The sequence below is a fragment of the Bos grunniens genome, chromosome 16, assembly GCF_055505025.1.
Source record: "Bos grunniens cultivar Pamir isolate PY7600 chromosome 16, Bosgru_T2T1.0, whole genome shotgun sequence".
NCBI classification, from domain to species: Eukaryota; Metazoa; Chordata; class Mammalia; order Artiodactyla; family Bovidae; genus Bos; species Bos grunniens.
In genome coordinates this window covers 36235374-36250004 of record NC_141180.1, presented here as the reverse complement: position 1 = coordinate 36250004, position 14631 = coordinate 36235374, and the positions used below count along the sequence as shown (strand labels likewise).

At 40.1% G+C, this 14631-nt stretch overlaps 1 protein-coding gene across 12 annotated transcripts in view; it reads left to right on the top strand.

The window, feature by feature from the left end:
* Positions 1 to 14631, top strand: part of RERE (arginine-glutamic acid dipeptide repeats) — a 416635-nt gene that overhangs the window by 191627 nt on the left and 210377 nt on the right. For 7 of the 12 annotated variants that reach the window (XM_086344297.1, XM_086344290.1, XM_086344292.1 and 4 more), the window contains one exon: positions 4656 to 4781. The exons of the other annotated variants lie outside the window; for them this stretch is intronic. In XM_086344297.1, coding sequence (XP_086200423.1) covers positions 4656 to 4781 — 126 coding nt within the window. The remainder of the gene's footprint in view (positions 1 to 4655; positions 4782 to 14631) is intronic. 12 annotated transcript variants of the gene reach the window in all.

The following is a 14631-nucleotide window of genomic DNA, read 5'->3' as shown; positions in this document are numbered from 1 at the left end:
ATCTGGTGTCTCTCTGTTTCATAGCCAAATGTGAGGTGGCTGAGGGAGGAACGTTTGGAATTTCTTCCTGGTTCCTGGCCTCGACCCATAACCCTACCCCAAAAGCTGCTTGCCACAATGCAACAGTCAGGGGCTTCAGCTTAGCTCCACCTACCGTTGAAATTGCCCTCTCTCCACCAAAATTGAGTTTCTCAGAAGACTGAAAGCAGTTAGCTGCTTTTCCTTTTTTAAAATGAAAGTTTAACTGAGAATAAGTGGCTATATCTTGTTTTTTTTTTGTTAGAGACCTTTACATAGACAGTGCTGGGAGGTAAGGGAGGCTTCACTAAGAGGCAACCTTGTGTGCATACGTGTGTTATACACCACAGTTATTTAATCCCAGCTTGGCTGATGTGGCCGCTTAGGACAGAATGTATGGTGTATGGGCATTCATTGTAATGTTAGGTCAACTTTGTATTGAAAACTCTTAGGGGAGGCAGGAAATGCACATTAATTTGAACATGGCTAATTGAGAAGATTAGATGTTATTCTGGGATTGAGTTTTGGGGGATGGTAGGGTGCCTGGGTGGAGAGCTCCACTTGGAAATCAGCTAGTCTGTTCATCAGTTCTTGTTTTCCATGACACTGGGCAAGACATTACACCCTCCTCACCTTGCTTTATTTACCTATAAAGTTGGGATATAAAGTGCCCACCCACTTTGCACATGGCTTGTTTTTAGGTGAAAAGATCAGCCTACATCCTGGACAGTGCAGTGATGATTGTGATGTTGACGTTTAGTTGGTGCTCTAGGTTTAAGCTTGGGAAAAGCAGATATTTCATCTGTTTTATTCATTGATGTATATATTGCCATGACTCATCTAAGATCCATAATAAATATTTACTGAATATTGAATGAAGTTACACTTCAGTGGAAAAAGTTAAGTGGATAAAGTTACCAAAAAACTTTAGTAGTCGTTTGATACAGTGCATGCGTTAACTACAAATTAGTCTTTCGTTTATTAAACAGGCCAACGAGATTTGCTTCTTTACCTTGAGTTAGCCTGCAGTGTGTGGTATTTTATATATTTAAATAATTCTAAAAATACTTTATAAAATTTTCTTTAGGAAGTTTATGTGAATGTAGTTAAGGTCATAATATTTTTTAGGCATTATTATGTTCCACTTTGAATTTTCTATATCACTGACTTTTAGCAAAGATAAATGATGGCCTAGTCTTATGTAAACATCCCAGAGAAGGCAGCTCGTAGGAAAAATGCCTTTGGATGTGATGGTTTGTTTCTGTATGAAGCAGTGGTTGTTTTCTCTCTAGGTTTTTGTAGTCTCTCAAGCCAAGCCTGCCAAATTGAGTCTTTCTGTAGTTTCTTTTTCTCTGTACCCTCTTTGTTCATTCCCTGTGGAAAGGTCAGTACCACTTGCTTACTGCTTTGTGACTTGAGTGTTGTGTGGGATAATGAAGTGAAAACCTTGGAAGTTTGTTGCTAAGTATTTTCTGCTTATAGATTGAGGAGTCACGTCTTAGATAATAGGAAGTACAGCAGAGATGGTTCTTTGAAGAGTCGTTCCTTTTTGTCAGTTTAGTCGTTCTTACCGTCAGGAGTTGGGTGCCTCAGTGCCCTTCTTAATTTTGCCATTTGCAAGAACGTGAATGGACTTAGAGGGTACTTTGTTAATTGAAGTAAGTCAGACAGAGAAAGACAAATTCTGTGTGATCTCACTTATATGTGGTATCTTAAAAAAAGAAAGCAAACTAGTGAATATAATAAAAAAGAAGCAGAGAACAAATTAGTTGTTATCAGTGAGGAGAGGGGAGGGGCAAGATAGGGGTAGAGGCTTAAGAGGAACAAACTATTATGTACAAAATAAGGTACAGGGATATCTTGTACAGTACAATATACCTAACATTCTATGATAACTATAGATGGAGTATAATCTTAAAAATTAGGAATCACTGTATTGTACACCTGTGTCTTATATAATATTGTACATCACCTATACTTCAATTTAAAAAAAGTTTCAAAAAAAAGGAGGAGGGTTGAGTTACTGACTTGTTACTTCTGAAGGCCACACCTTCCCCACTTCTGTTTTTAAAATAAAGGTCTTGGTCACTTGGTTGCTATCCATACGTATTGTGATAAACTGTAATGGGGTAGTGGACTTCCTCCGTGCTGTGTTTGAGGTAAGCCACCAGCAATAAATACGTGTGCAAGGACTAAATGTCCTTTTTGCATGAAGTTTATAATTTAAGAGTGGGATGAAGCCACTCGGCCCTGAGTGTGATGGTCAGTCAGGTGCGGCTTTGCGGGCACCTGCCGTGCTTGTCCCCACCCTCACCCCACTTACGGGACAGTCGTGTGGAAAGTTATTTTGAATCACCACAACATTTTCACATGATATGTGTCAGTTCTTAAGTGGGAGAAGTGGTGACACAAGTGAAAATCAGAGTGAGGCTTTGGGAGTAAATAATCTCAGGGCGTCTTATTGGCCCCATTGACCCAGCTTCTGAGTGGTGTTTTCACTCATGATTGACAGTCATTGTAGGCTTCATGGGATTTCAAGTTTTAATGGTTCATGATTATTGTGTGATTGGGTAATTCATTTTCTCCTAATGTATTTGGATTTTTAGGACTCTGTGTAGGAAATCGTTGAAGAAGTTTAATTATGTTTACTTCCATAAAATACTTACCTAAAAATGTTATTTTACTAAACCTGCTCTGTATATGTGAAATTTTTTCATGCAGAAAACTCTGGGTATTCTGTTTTTGTTTTTTTTTTTTTAAATAGGAGCTTAAGGAAGTTTGAGACAATTTGATGTTTGTAGAGAGCTGCTGTGCTAGAGTACTGGTGAATAGCTGTCATTCCAACTCTGTTTCTTAGAAGTGGAAATTTGTAATTAGTGTATATGTGGATGTTTGTGTTAAGGGCCAACTCAAAATTATACAAGAAAAAACTCATTAGAAGAATTGAAAAAAAATTAGGACAACTGAGATACTATCTGTGTTTTTTGATTCATAAATGAGAGTAATGAAATGCTTTGAAATTATGCCTTTATAAAATGTTTTAATAATTACTTGAACTTTTGCATATTAAATAATGCCAACATGCTTAGAAATGCTTTACTAAGGTGTTTTTTGCTTAAAACATTTGATTTGAATGAATAAGGATTTGAGTGGTTTGATTAATTCCTAGTGCAAGAGATTAACAAGAATTTCAGTTTTTCAAAAATGTTGATTTGTTGCTTACATTAAAAATTCTTGACTGTACTGCACATCCTAGTGCCCAGTTGAATCTTTGATTTGAAATTTGCAGTGTTGGTATGGGCAGGAGGGAGATGATTATGGCTACTAACACTTGATGTTCACAGAGGTCATTTATATAGCGTCCCCAGGGCAGTATGGTCAGAGACTGACTGCCCACAAAGCATACTGTGTGGGAGCCCAGGGTCCTCTGGAGGGTCATCTGAAGAGTAAGAAAAGCATCATGATAAAGACATTCCCCGTATTAGTTCTTTTTCTTGGGATTTGTCCTTTTGTTTGTTTTCAGAGACATTTAGAAAGAATAAATAGTTTACGGAGCATATTAAAATCTTGGACTATAAGAAGCCGTTAGGGTTTCTTTTCTTCTTGAAAGGAATTATGTGTAATAGGACTCCCTAAAAATGATTTAATATGAAAAGTTGGCTTACCTGTAATTTCTAAGCAGTTTTAAGAACTGAGATTTGCTTAAGTATTTGGATTTTATGGGGTTTTTTAGTTCATTAAAAACTACATGAAATTGGATTGGTTAAGTTTTTGGAAATCTTATATACTCCCTAGAGTATTCAAAAAAGGAACATGTTCAAACTATTACCTGAGCTATCTTTGTGATACTTAACCAGGACTGTGCTGGCTTTCAGAAGTTGCTCCCTAATCTTTTGTTGGTTTTGAATGTTTCTTGGGGGCGAAAAGAAAGACATATGTATGATATGCACCAAACTGGTTTGGCTCCTAAAAGACATAATGTCTTTCTTGAACTTTATGCTCCAGCCTGTTCATTATACTCACCCTGTGGGCATTGTGAGCAAACTCAAGCTTGTTTGAAGGGTGTTGTCTTTTTTTCTGGTGTTAAGCCTCTGTCTTCAGCTTTACAAAATGAAACTAGGACTTTGAGAAAATGGTAGGATCTCTTTTGAGGCCCCCCACTCCCCCATACCTTGAGCATTTCCTTATGAAGTATGTGTCTTATGCCTCTAACATCTGTCCTTAGAAAACTCTTCTGAAAGCTCAGTTTGTCCGCTTGTGGTTCATTTTATAGTTGTGTTTATCTGACACCGTTGCATTTTTGTTTCTATTATAAGCAAAGCATGCCACTGTCACTGCACTTTGACACTGTGTCACATCTTAACTTGGTTATTTTGAGGGGCACACACCATACTGCCTTACGACAGGCCCACACGAAAGCGTGGAGCCAGAGAGTCATACATTAGTTCACGCCGGAGTGAGAAACAGCTTTGATGGATGCGCAAAGTTTACCTTGAGTGGTAGAACAGATTCTCTGAGATTTTGGAGACCATCTGCTAAAGGATTTGTGCAGAAACCTGCTGTGTGCTGCGTGCCCCTAATAACCAGGGTCTGAGGGGACATCAGGCATGTTAACTGAAGACTGTTTTCTCTTTTAGGTCCACAACTCCCAGGCCTGTTGCAGATCTCCAACTCCTGCTTTGTGTGACCCCCCAGCATGCTCTCTGCCGGTGGCATCACAGCCACCACAGCATCTTTCTGAAGCCGGGCGAGGGCCTGTAGGGGTAAGGAGAATCCCGTTTTTAAAAGCTATCAATATTTTATATCCCATAGGGTATAAAATAGGATCATTGCCTCCCTCCCCAGAGCCCCTTTAAAAATGTGCTGTATTGTCTGTGTTTTTAAAGGAGTAACAAGTACATGCACAGAGGAAGCAAATACGGGACTTGCCTTACCCCTCTAGGACAGTTCCAGACGCTGGGGGGTGGTGGTGTAGGGGACTCTGGCACCAGCAGAGAGCACGCTGGGCTGCTGCAAGGAGCAGGAGCTGGCAGTCAGCAGCGAGTATGGATGTTGGCAACTGAAATGGGGGAAAAGGGGGTAAGTGGGTCCACATATGGAGTGTGCCATTCCCCAGGATCCCTGGGACTTGTGGCCGGTGGCGCTGAACTGTGTGGGGTGCTGCCCTCCTGGGGGATGTTTGGTAGAGTGTTGTGCAGAGGTAGCTGGGCTTTTCTGCAATGCCAGATATAGAATCAGTGTGTGACAGGCTTGTGTTGACGTGTAGAGGTGGTGCTCTCAGCTGTGCCCTGGAAATCCTCTGTTCCCTGGTGGTGATGCGGGGCCTGCTGTGAGGCAGAGCAGGATGAAATGTCTTTAGCGCTGTATCCCTTGGAGCACAGGGCCTGGTGTTAGTGGTCCACGAGGGTTATTTTCGTGTCTTACCTTCTCTGAGAGCTGTGTGTACACAGCTGTGTTCGTTTTCCTTCTTTTATGAGGATTTAATGCTAAAGTTTTCTGAAAGACTGGTGCTTCTTGTTCTGATTGACTGCTGTTAATCACGAAAGAAGTTTGAGACCTGTCTTTTGTTTTATGTGATCTCACCAGGGGGCTCATACTCATGCTGAATTAGAAAATAACAAGAGAGTAGTCACCACACGTACTCACATGATTCAGGATACTGGCACTATGTGATGACTCATTCGCTTTCCCTGTAGAATATTAGTACCTTGAGACTCAGAGAAGAGAGCACTCCAAATGGGCTGTAGCAGCACTTGGGAAAGCTTTGGGAAGGAAGGTAGGTATTGAGGAGCAGGGTGTGTTTCTGATACACTGGTAACATGGGGCGGGCAGAGTGGAGGAGCCCTGCACGTGTGCATGCCAGCCTGTCCCTATAAGCAGCATAGGCATTGAGCCTGGTGAAGCCAAGAGTTGTGAGAAGATGACTGCAGAACGTCAAAGAAGAGCACAGGTTAGTGGGTCCTGGGAGGCAGACATGGGGCCGGACTGAAGAAGGTCAGAAAAGGCAAGATTTTATGTGCTGGGCCAAAGAGAGCCTTTGCAGGCTTTTTCATTCCAAGCAAGCCGATCACTGCTTAAGAAGATTCATTGGGTAGCAGTGTGGAGTGGGGGAAAGATTGTGAAAGTTCCAATTAGGAGGCTAGGGCTGTCACCCGTGCATGAAATGAAGGAGGACCAAGACAATGGAGATGGGGAATAAATAATTGTAATAAAATCAGGAATAATTGTCAAAACAACATTTTCATGTTTAGATAGTTGCTACTGTAATTTATCAAGAATTAGACCAGAAAAAAGGTTCATATTATGGAAGCCTTGAAATTCCTGATATATAATAGTCAATCACAATGGAAGATAAAACCCAGTGTAGTGGATAAAAATCTAATTTTAATCCCTGGAGAGATATTGGCATCTTAACGAACAAATTAGCAGTCCCGACTTGCCTATTTCAGAAGCTCCAGCCTTTACCAATTACCATCTTGTTTATGTATGTGAGTGTATGAAATGGTTTTTATCTTTTAGACCAATACTGTATTCTCTAATCAGTGTGGATGTCATTGTTAGACTGTTTCATTTATTGCAATACTCACTAACCAGGATTTGCTGAATGGATTTAAGGTTTTGCCCATAATAACATTGATTTTTGGTAAACTTTTTATATTAGCATTAGTGATACCTAGTATTAATTTATTTAAATTTTTAACAGTAAAAATATTATGTCCACCAGGAATTTAATTAAGTCCATGATCGGTGATACACTCAGATACCATCCTGTGGAAGCTGGAGAAGATTCTGTAGTAAGATGACAGATCTTTTTTCAGTCAAGACAACACTGTGTAAAGCTAACGTATTGATTGTTCTTTAACAACACTTCATGCTGCCAAAGTCATTTGAGCTGGATCTGAATCGGATCCAGTTGGCAAAACTCCCCTCCATGTGTGGAGCTCCCATAAATTCTGCAGGCCTACAGATCTGATACACTGTAATGAGAGAGCTGCTGGGAGAAAAAATTGATTACAGGGCTGCAGACAATATCATTAACGTTTCCTGCCATGATACACCAGATGTCTTCTCTAATAGACTATTTTTGTTAATTTAGTTTTTATAGGATAGCATTGATTGCATCATAATTTAACTTTTCTTTGCATATTCAGGTATCTGTGATCTCTGTTTCTATACTGATGATGGCATCAACTCATAAGGTTTAATTTTTATTAATTTTTATCTGTTCATTTTAAAAGCATCTGTGTTGGAAAGGCAACATTTTTACTCATTCCTGAGAATCTGTTAGCTCGGATGCCTTCTAGCAAAAAGTACTGATTTACTGGTGGGGTGGGGAGGGAGGTGAGAAGTCAAAGGAAGCGTTGTCCAGATCCTCCCCAGACTGGGCAGAGATGATCTGCACCCCTAGCTGCTCCGCATATCGGTGTTTAATTTGCGCGACAAAGGCTCTGTCCAGAGCAGAGAGGTGCAGCCATTTAAAGGGGACTTGAATGCACGTTCACGTCCACTGTGGTAGGTGTGGCTCTGCAGGCTGGAGTGCTTGGCAGGCATACCTGTCCTCTCCTCACTGGAAGTTCAGTGCTCCTCACTAGGATATTTAGTTACTTAGTATTTTTATTCTTTACTCTTACCTTTTTGTGCATTTAAGACCTCTGTGGAGTAGCTAACAGATATTGTTACAAATATGACCATGTTTGGACAGTGGGTCGAGCTATTTTATGTCATTAAAGAAAATATTCACAGCAACTTTATTCACAACAGAAAAATACTGCAAACAGCCTATATGTTCTTTGATGGGTGAATGATCAAACCAAGTCATTATTTTTTTTTAGCTACTAGTTTTGTTTTTGGTGCATTATCCTTCAGAGAACAGATTTTTGTCTTGATGAGCTCCTGTGTCACATTGACACGTTAACTAACCATCTGACCCTTAGTTTTCTCACTCATAAACAGGTATGCTACTACCACTGATCGCAAAGGGCTGTTGCAAAGGTGATTGAAATAATTCATTAAATTGCTTTGCATGATGTCGAGCATATAATAAGCATTCATTAAGCAGTATCTCTTATCACATAGTTTTATTGTACAAATTCAGGTTTAAATAATTGATTGGTTTTTTGGATATTCTTAAAGTCCTTAGGTCCCTAGATGGTTTTGTTGAGTTTAAGAGGGTCTGTGAACTTCCTGAAATTGCTTGCAAAGTCTTACACACACATGCATTTTCCTGGAGAGAATTTATATTTTTCAACTATGAATGATAATCAGATTCCTAAAATTTAAAAATTAAGTTTAAAAACTGCCATTCTCTAAAGTCTCTTGAGGTATGGGTCGATTGAAACCTCGAATCAGGAAAGTAACCTTTAAAATGACATAAAAATGAAAAAATGTCTTTAATTGAGGCTATTTTCCAAATAAAGACTATAATTAAAACCCTAAAAGACAGACAACCCTCAAACCAGCTAACTGCTTGCTAAGGAGGTAAACTAACGTGGAGCAGTCACTGTGTGCTGAGGCACACTGCTGCTCTTTTATGTAGCTTTCCCCAGATGGACTCCACAACAGGCGCTTCACATACTTGCGGTTTGGGGTACCATTTAATAATTGAAAGTAAATATTTATCATAAAATGCTGTTTTAAAAGTAAAGCCAGTGGAAGAGATGCAAGAGTCACAAGTTCCATCCCTGAGTTGGGAAGATTCCCTGGAGTAGGAAATGGCAACCCACTCCAGTATTCTTGCCTGGAAAATTCCATGGACAGAGGATGCCTGTGGGGCTGCAGTCCTTGGGGTCACTAAAGACTCAGACATGACTGAGGGCCTGAGCACACAATTCCATTTCTTAGCTGCTTGATGCTTATAAAGAGTTGTCGTCTGGTAGCTTGTTTTGCCCTATAGGAGGTTTTAAGGATATCCTGCTTTTTCAGAGTTTACTGTATTTTCTTCAGTTGCCTTAAGCATTCCCCAAATAAGCCTTTTATGTTTGACTGTGGTAAAAGTGTTAGAACCAGATTTTCAGAAAAAATGCCAGTACAGATGCCCGTCTACCCTGGATGAAAGATGATTACTAGCTGTTGAATTTTAATGTAACAAGTTAAAAAATTCTTAAAACACCCAGTTGACCAGTGTTAGTGAGCACATACCCACTTCCAGGTGAATTCCTCTCCTTTGAAGCTGTTATTTCCACGCCCTGCTGTCCCTTAGAAGCTGCAGGCCAGCTACTTTGTTCTTAAGGCTATCTTCCATATACTCATCTGCTCCTTTTATACAAAAGAGGCCTCGAGCCACAGTTTCAGAACATATATTGGAATAGCCTTAGGATTTTAACGGAGAAGGCAGTGGCACCCCACTCCAGTACTCTTGCCTGGAAAACCCCATGGACGGAGGAGCCTGGTAGGCTGCAATCCATGGGGTCGCTAAGAGTCGGACACGACTGAGCAACTTCACTTTCGCTTTTCACTTTCATGCATTGGAGAAGGAAATGGCAACCCACTCCAGTGTTCTTGCCTGGAGAATCCCAGGGACGAGGGAGCCTGGTGGGCTGCCATCTGTGGGGTCACACAGAGTCGGACACGACTGAAGTGATTTAGCAGCAGGATTTTAAAACACTTCCCATTTGGCAAAACCAATACAATATTGTAAAGTTAAAAAAAAAAACACTTCCACTGTTTAAGCAGTCTTTGCTACCATAGATCTGTATGAAATGTAATGGTTACTTTTAAGTTTTATTGAGCTCTCCCTTCTTTCAGGGATAATGCATCATCCTTGGTTACTTACAGGCACTGTGAGACCCTTTAACTTCTTTTAAGGGCTATTTCATGCTGTTTGAAAAATGTATAAGCAAATATGTGGTGTGCCCAAGCTTTCCAAGTTCTCTGGAAGCAGTTTTACTAAGACACGTTTCAGGACATGGAGGTAAAGTGTGCAGTTTGTCTAGCTTAACTTTGTTTGTAGTGTTATCCCTCATTTTAGGATATCATAGTATTTTTAGTGACAGCGTTTCAAATAAATATCAAGGTCTTCAGCTTTTCTAAGTGCCTGGTGTGAAGATTAAGTAACTCACCTAAGGTTAATCAATCCTTTCCAGAATCTGAAAGTTGTTATGCCTAACTCCTCTAAGTTAGCATTTTCTATTTTTATCTTTGATCTCCTGTTGTACTGTTAGATCGAATGGCAGATGCTTATCATTTTTTCCTTTTTTTATTCCTTGTAAATAGACTTTATTTTTCAGAGCAGTTTTAGGATCACAGCAAAAATTGAGTGGGAGGTACAGAGATTTCCCATACACCTCCTACCCAATACGTGAATGCGTGCATGTGCTAAGTCGCTTCAGTCGTGTCCAACTCTTTGCAACCCCATGGACTGTAGCCTGCCAGGCTCCTCTGTCCGTGGGATTCTCCAGGCAAGAATACTGGAGTAGGTTGCCATGCCCTCCTCCAGAGGATCCTCTTGACCCAGGGATCGAACCTACATCTCTTTATGTCTGCTCTGTTGGCAGGCGGGTTCTTTACCACTCGTGCCACCTGGCAAGACCCCATACATGAATAACCTCCCCCATTAGCAATACTCCTACGAGAGTGGTACATACATTACAGTCAACGAATCTCCACATCAGTATCATCCAAAGTGCATAGTTAGCTTTAGGTTCACTTTTAGTGTGTCGTATGTTCTTTGCGTTTGGACAAGTTTCCAACGCCGTGTATCCACTGTCAGCTTCACACAGAGTGGTTTCACTTCCCTGACAGCCCTCTGTGCTTCGCCTGTTCAGCTCTCCCTTTCGTCCTAACCCCTGGCAACCGCTGATCTCTATGCTCTCTCCTTAGTTTTACCTTTTCCAGAATGTCATATGGTTGGAATCATACAGGATGTAGCCTTTTCATGTTTGCTCCTTTCATTTAGAAGTGTGCACTCAAGATTCCTCCACGTAAAGACATGAGAAGTCATGCATAACAGTTTCTTTTTCACAATAAACAAAATTCCATTGTTTGGATGGACCACAGTTTATTTATCCTTTCATCTACTGAAGAAGATGGCATCCTTTTTCCAAGTTTTAACAGTTATGAATAAAGTTGCTCTAGCAGCAGGGTATTGTGTGGACATAAATTTTCAACTCCTTTGGAAGCCTAATTGCAGGATTGTATGGCAAGAGTATGTTCAATTTTCTGAGAAACAACCACACTGTTTTTCAAAGTAGCCATACGAGTCTGCATTCCTAGCAGCAATGAATGGGAAGTTCCTGTTGCTCCACATCCTCAGCAACATTTGGTGATGTTGGTCTGGATTTTGGCCATTCTATTAGGTGTGTTGGTGGTATCTCACTGTTGTTTAAATTGGCATTTTCTTGATGACATGTTGTGTGGAGTATCTTTTGTTAGGCTGTCTGGTCTGTTTTGAAATCATACTGTTTATTTTTTATTGTTGAGTGTTCAGAGTTCTTTGTGTTTCCCAGGTGGCACTACTGGTGAAGAACCCTTCTGCCAGTGCAGGAGACATAAGAGACTTGGGTTTGATCCCTGGGTCAGGAAGATCCCCTGGAGGAGGGCATCACAGCCCACTCCAGTATTGTTGCCTGGAGAATCCCATGGACAGAGGAGCCTGGTGGGCTACAGTCCATGGGGTCGCAAAGAGTTTGACACAACTGAAGTGACTTAACACACACGCAGGAGTTCTTTGTGTATTCTGGATAACAGTTCTGAGACGTGTCTTTTGCAGTCTGTGGCTTGTATTTTTCTTGTCTTGACAGTGTCTTTTATAGAGCAGAGGTTTTTTTTTTAATCTATCAGTTCTTTCCTTCATGGGTTATGCCTTTACTGTTGAATCTAGCAAGTGATCTTCTAACCCAAGGTCATCTAAATTTCATTCTGTGTTTTCTTCTTCTAGGATTTTGTAGTTTACATTTCACATTTAGGTTTGTTACCCATTTTGAGTTGAGTTTTGTGTCTAGGTTATTATTTTTTTTTGGCACATGTATGTCCAGTTGTTTAGCACCATTTGTTGAAAAAATTTTCTTTTCTCTATTGCATTGCTTTTTGCACCTTTGTTAAGCATCAGTTGACTATATGTAGATCTATTTCTGGGCTTGCTACTCTATTACATTGCTCTAAATTGAGAGTAAAATGCAGACATCTTGACTGTTTACTCCTAAAGACTTAGGTGTGTATTCATTTTGTAAGAACAAGGACATTCGTTTATAAAGCGACTATATAGTTATCAAAATCAGAAAATCTGACAGCAATACAATACTGAGCGAATCTGTAGACAGTCACATTTTGTCGTGCGTCCCGATAATGCCCTCTACAGCAATTTGCTTTTCTGGCCTAGTATCCAGACCAGCATCACACATCTATTTACCGTGTCTCTGTAGTCTCCTTTAATCGGAAGCAGTTCCTTAGTCTTTCTTTGCCTTTCATGACATTGACGTGTTTTTAAAGAGTCCAGCTCAGTTTTCCATAGTTCCTTGCTTCCTAGTTATTTGATTTTGGTTATGCATTAATTTTGGCAGAGCTGTCTATATTGTGCTCTGAGTCTCTTACATCAGAGGACAGATGATGCTAATCTGTCACATTATTGGTAATAGGAACTTTGATCACTTGGGTGAGTTACTAACTTACCGTTTGTAAATAAGAAGTAATTTATAGGGAGAAACTTTGAGACCATGTAAATATCCTGTGTGTGTGTGCCCGGTTGTTCAGTCCTGTCCAACTTTTGTGGCCCCATGGACTGTGGCCCATCAGGCTCCTCTGTCCTTGGAATTTTCCAGGCAAGAATTTTAGAGTGGGTTGCCAGGACTTCCCAGGTGGCGCCGTGGTAAAGAATTGACCTGCCAATGCAGGAGATGCAAGAGACATGAGTTTGATATCTGGGTTAGAAAGAGTGCATGCAGTAAATGTCCTGTTTGCCATCGAATTTTCACCCACTAATATTAACATCTCCCCTGGGGTAGGAAATGGCAACCCACTCCAGTATTCTTGCCTTGAAGATTCCACAGACAGAAGAGCCTGGTGAGCTACCGTCCATGGGGTTGAAAAGAGTTGGACATGACTGACCATGCACATGCATGCAGTATTAGCACCTATTTTATTTTTTGCCTGAATCATTGTGGTGATTATGGAATGGACTCTTATTCTGTTTTCCCTCAAACTCTGTCATTGAAAAATACATCAGAATTTACCTATCATTAACTCAGACATGGGATTTTTGAGTAAAGTGAAAGAAAGAAAAGGAGAGACTAAGAAGTGGGAAGGGAGAGGAGGAAGCCCTCAGAACATTTGAGCCCTTAGGGTCTTTCCATTTTTAGCAATACAAGGACTTTATGAATTTTCATTATTTTTGTAGAAAGAGGAAAAACCAGTGATGGTATTTTGTTCCATTTTTTACACTCTAGAAGAGAGGAAAGCTGCTTAGAAGTAATATATCATGGCCGTGATTTTATATATGTAGTGTGTGTGTTGAAATAATGGTGTTGGTTTGATTCATGTTGGCAGCGTTTACTAGTGATCAAGTTACTTCCTCTCTCTGCACCTTGGTTTCCTCACTTGTAAAGCCAGAATATTACTTCAGTAGTTCTGGAGCGAGGCCCAGGAATGCACAGTTTTTCCAGGCGCTCCCCAGGATATTGTGATGGGCAGCCAGCTTTAGCCCATGGAAGTCTGCCCCCAGTGACTGCTGTGGACGCAGAGCCGATGGTGTCCTGTGTAGGATGCAGAACTTCTGGTGCAGTTCCAGGATCCCTTAGTGTTTCTTAAACTTCAGTGTTTTATGCTCTTAAAATTTTGTTTTTGTGGTTCTCCCATATTACTTAATTTCCTACCTCCCCCAGCACACAAATTATATCCCTAAAACAACATTAAAGGACAATTTATAAATAAATTCAAACCGAACTTAGAAAACCAATGAAATTCTAACTGCCAATATTAATTTGATAGAAGTAGTTTGATGGTATTATTATTTGATGGTATTTTGCTGAAATGAAACAGCCACTTGTGACATAAATTTGTTACTGATTGCTTATTATCCAGATTATTGGGGGCTAGGGGATGGTGTATGACATTTAGATTACTGGGTTCCTTGTGGTGACTTAGTTTTTCTCTTGTGAAAAACCTGTTTAAGTCTTAAAGTGTAGCTGCCATGTTGTGACTTTGCCCTTACCTGGCACCACTGTGACATGTTAGGTTTATTTTATTGACATGCTTAGCTTGTGATAGTTATACTAGTACTGTCTAGTTGTTTTGGGAGGGAAGGTTGTTTGTATTTGATACTTTACTTTTTTCCCTTTTATTTTTAGATAATTTCAGATATACAAATAAGTATCATGAATATTAATAGTAAAATTAGCACATACAACCTTTACCTAGGTTTATCTATTAATAGTATACCCCTGTTTTTTTAAATTAATTTTTATTGGTGTATAGTTACTTTACAGTGTTGTGTAGTTTCTACTGTACAGCAAAGTGACAACTGTATGTATGCATATATTTCCTCTTTTTTGGATTTCCTTCCCATTTGAGTCACCACAGAACACTGAGTAGAGTTCCCAGTGCTCTACAGAAATTTCTTATTAGTTATCTATTTTATGCAGAAGTGTATATTTGCCCAGTCTCCCAATTCAACCCACTCCC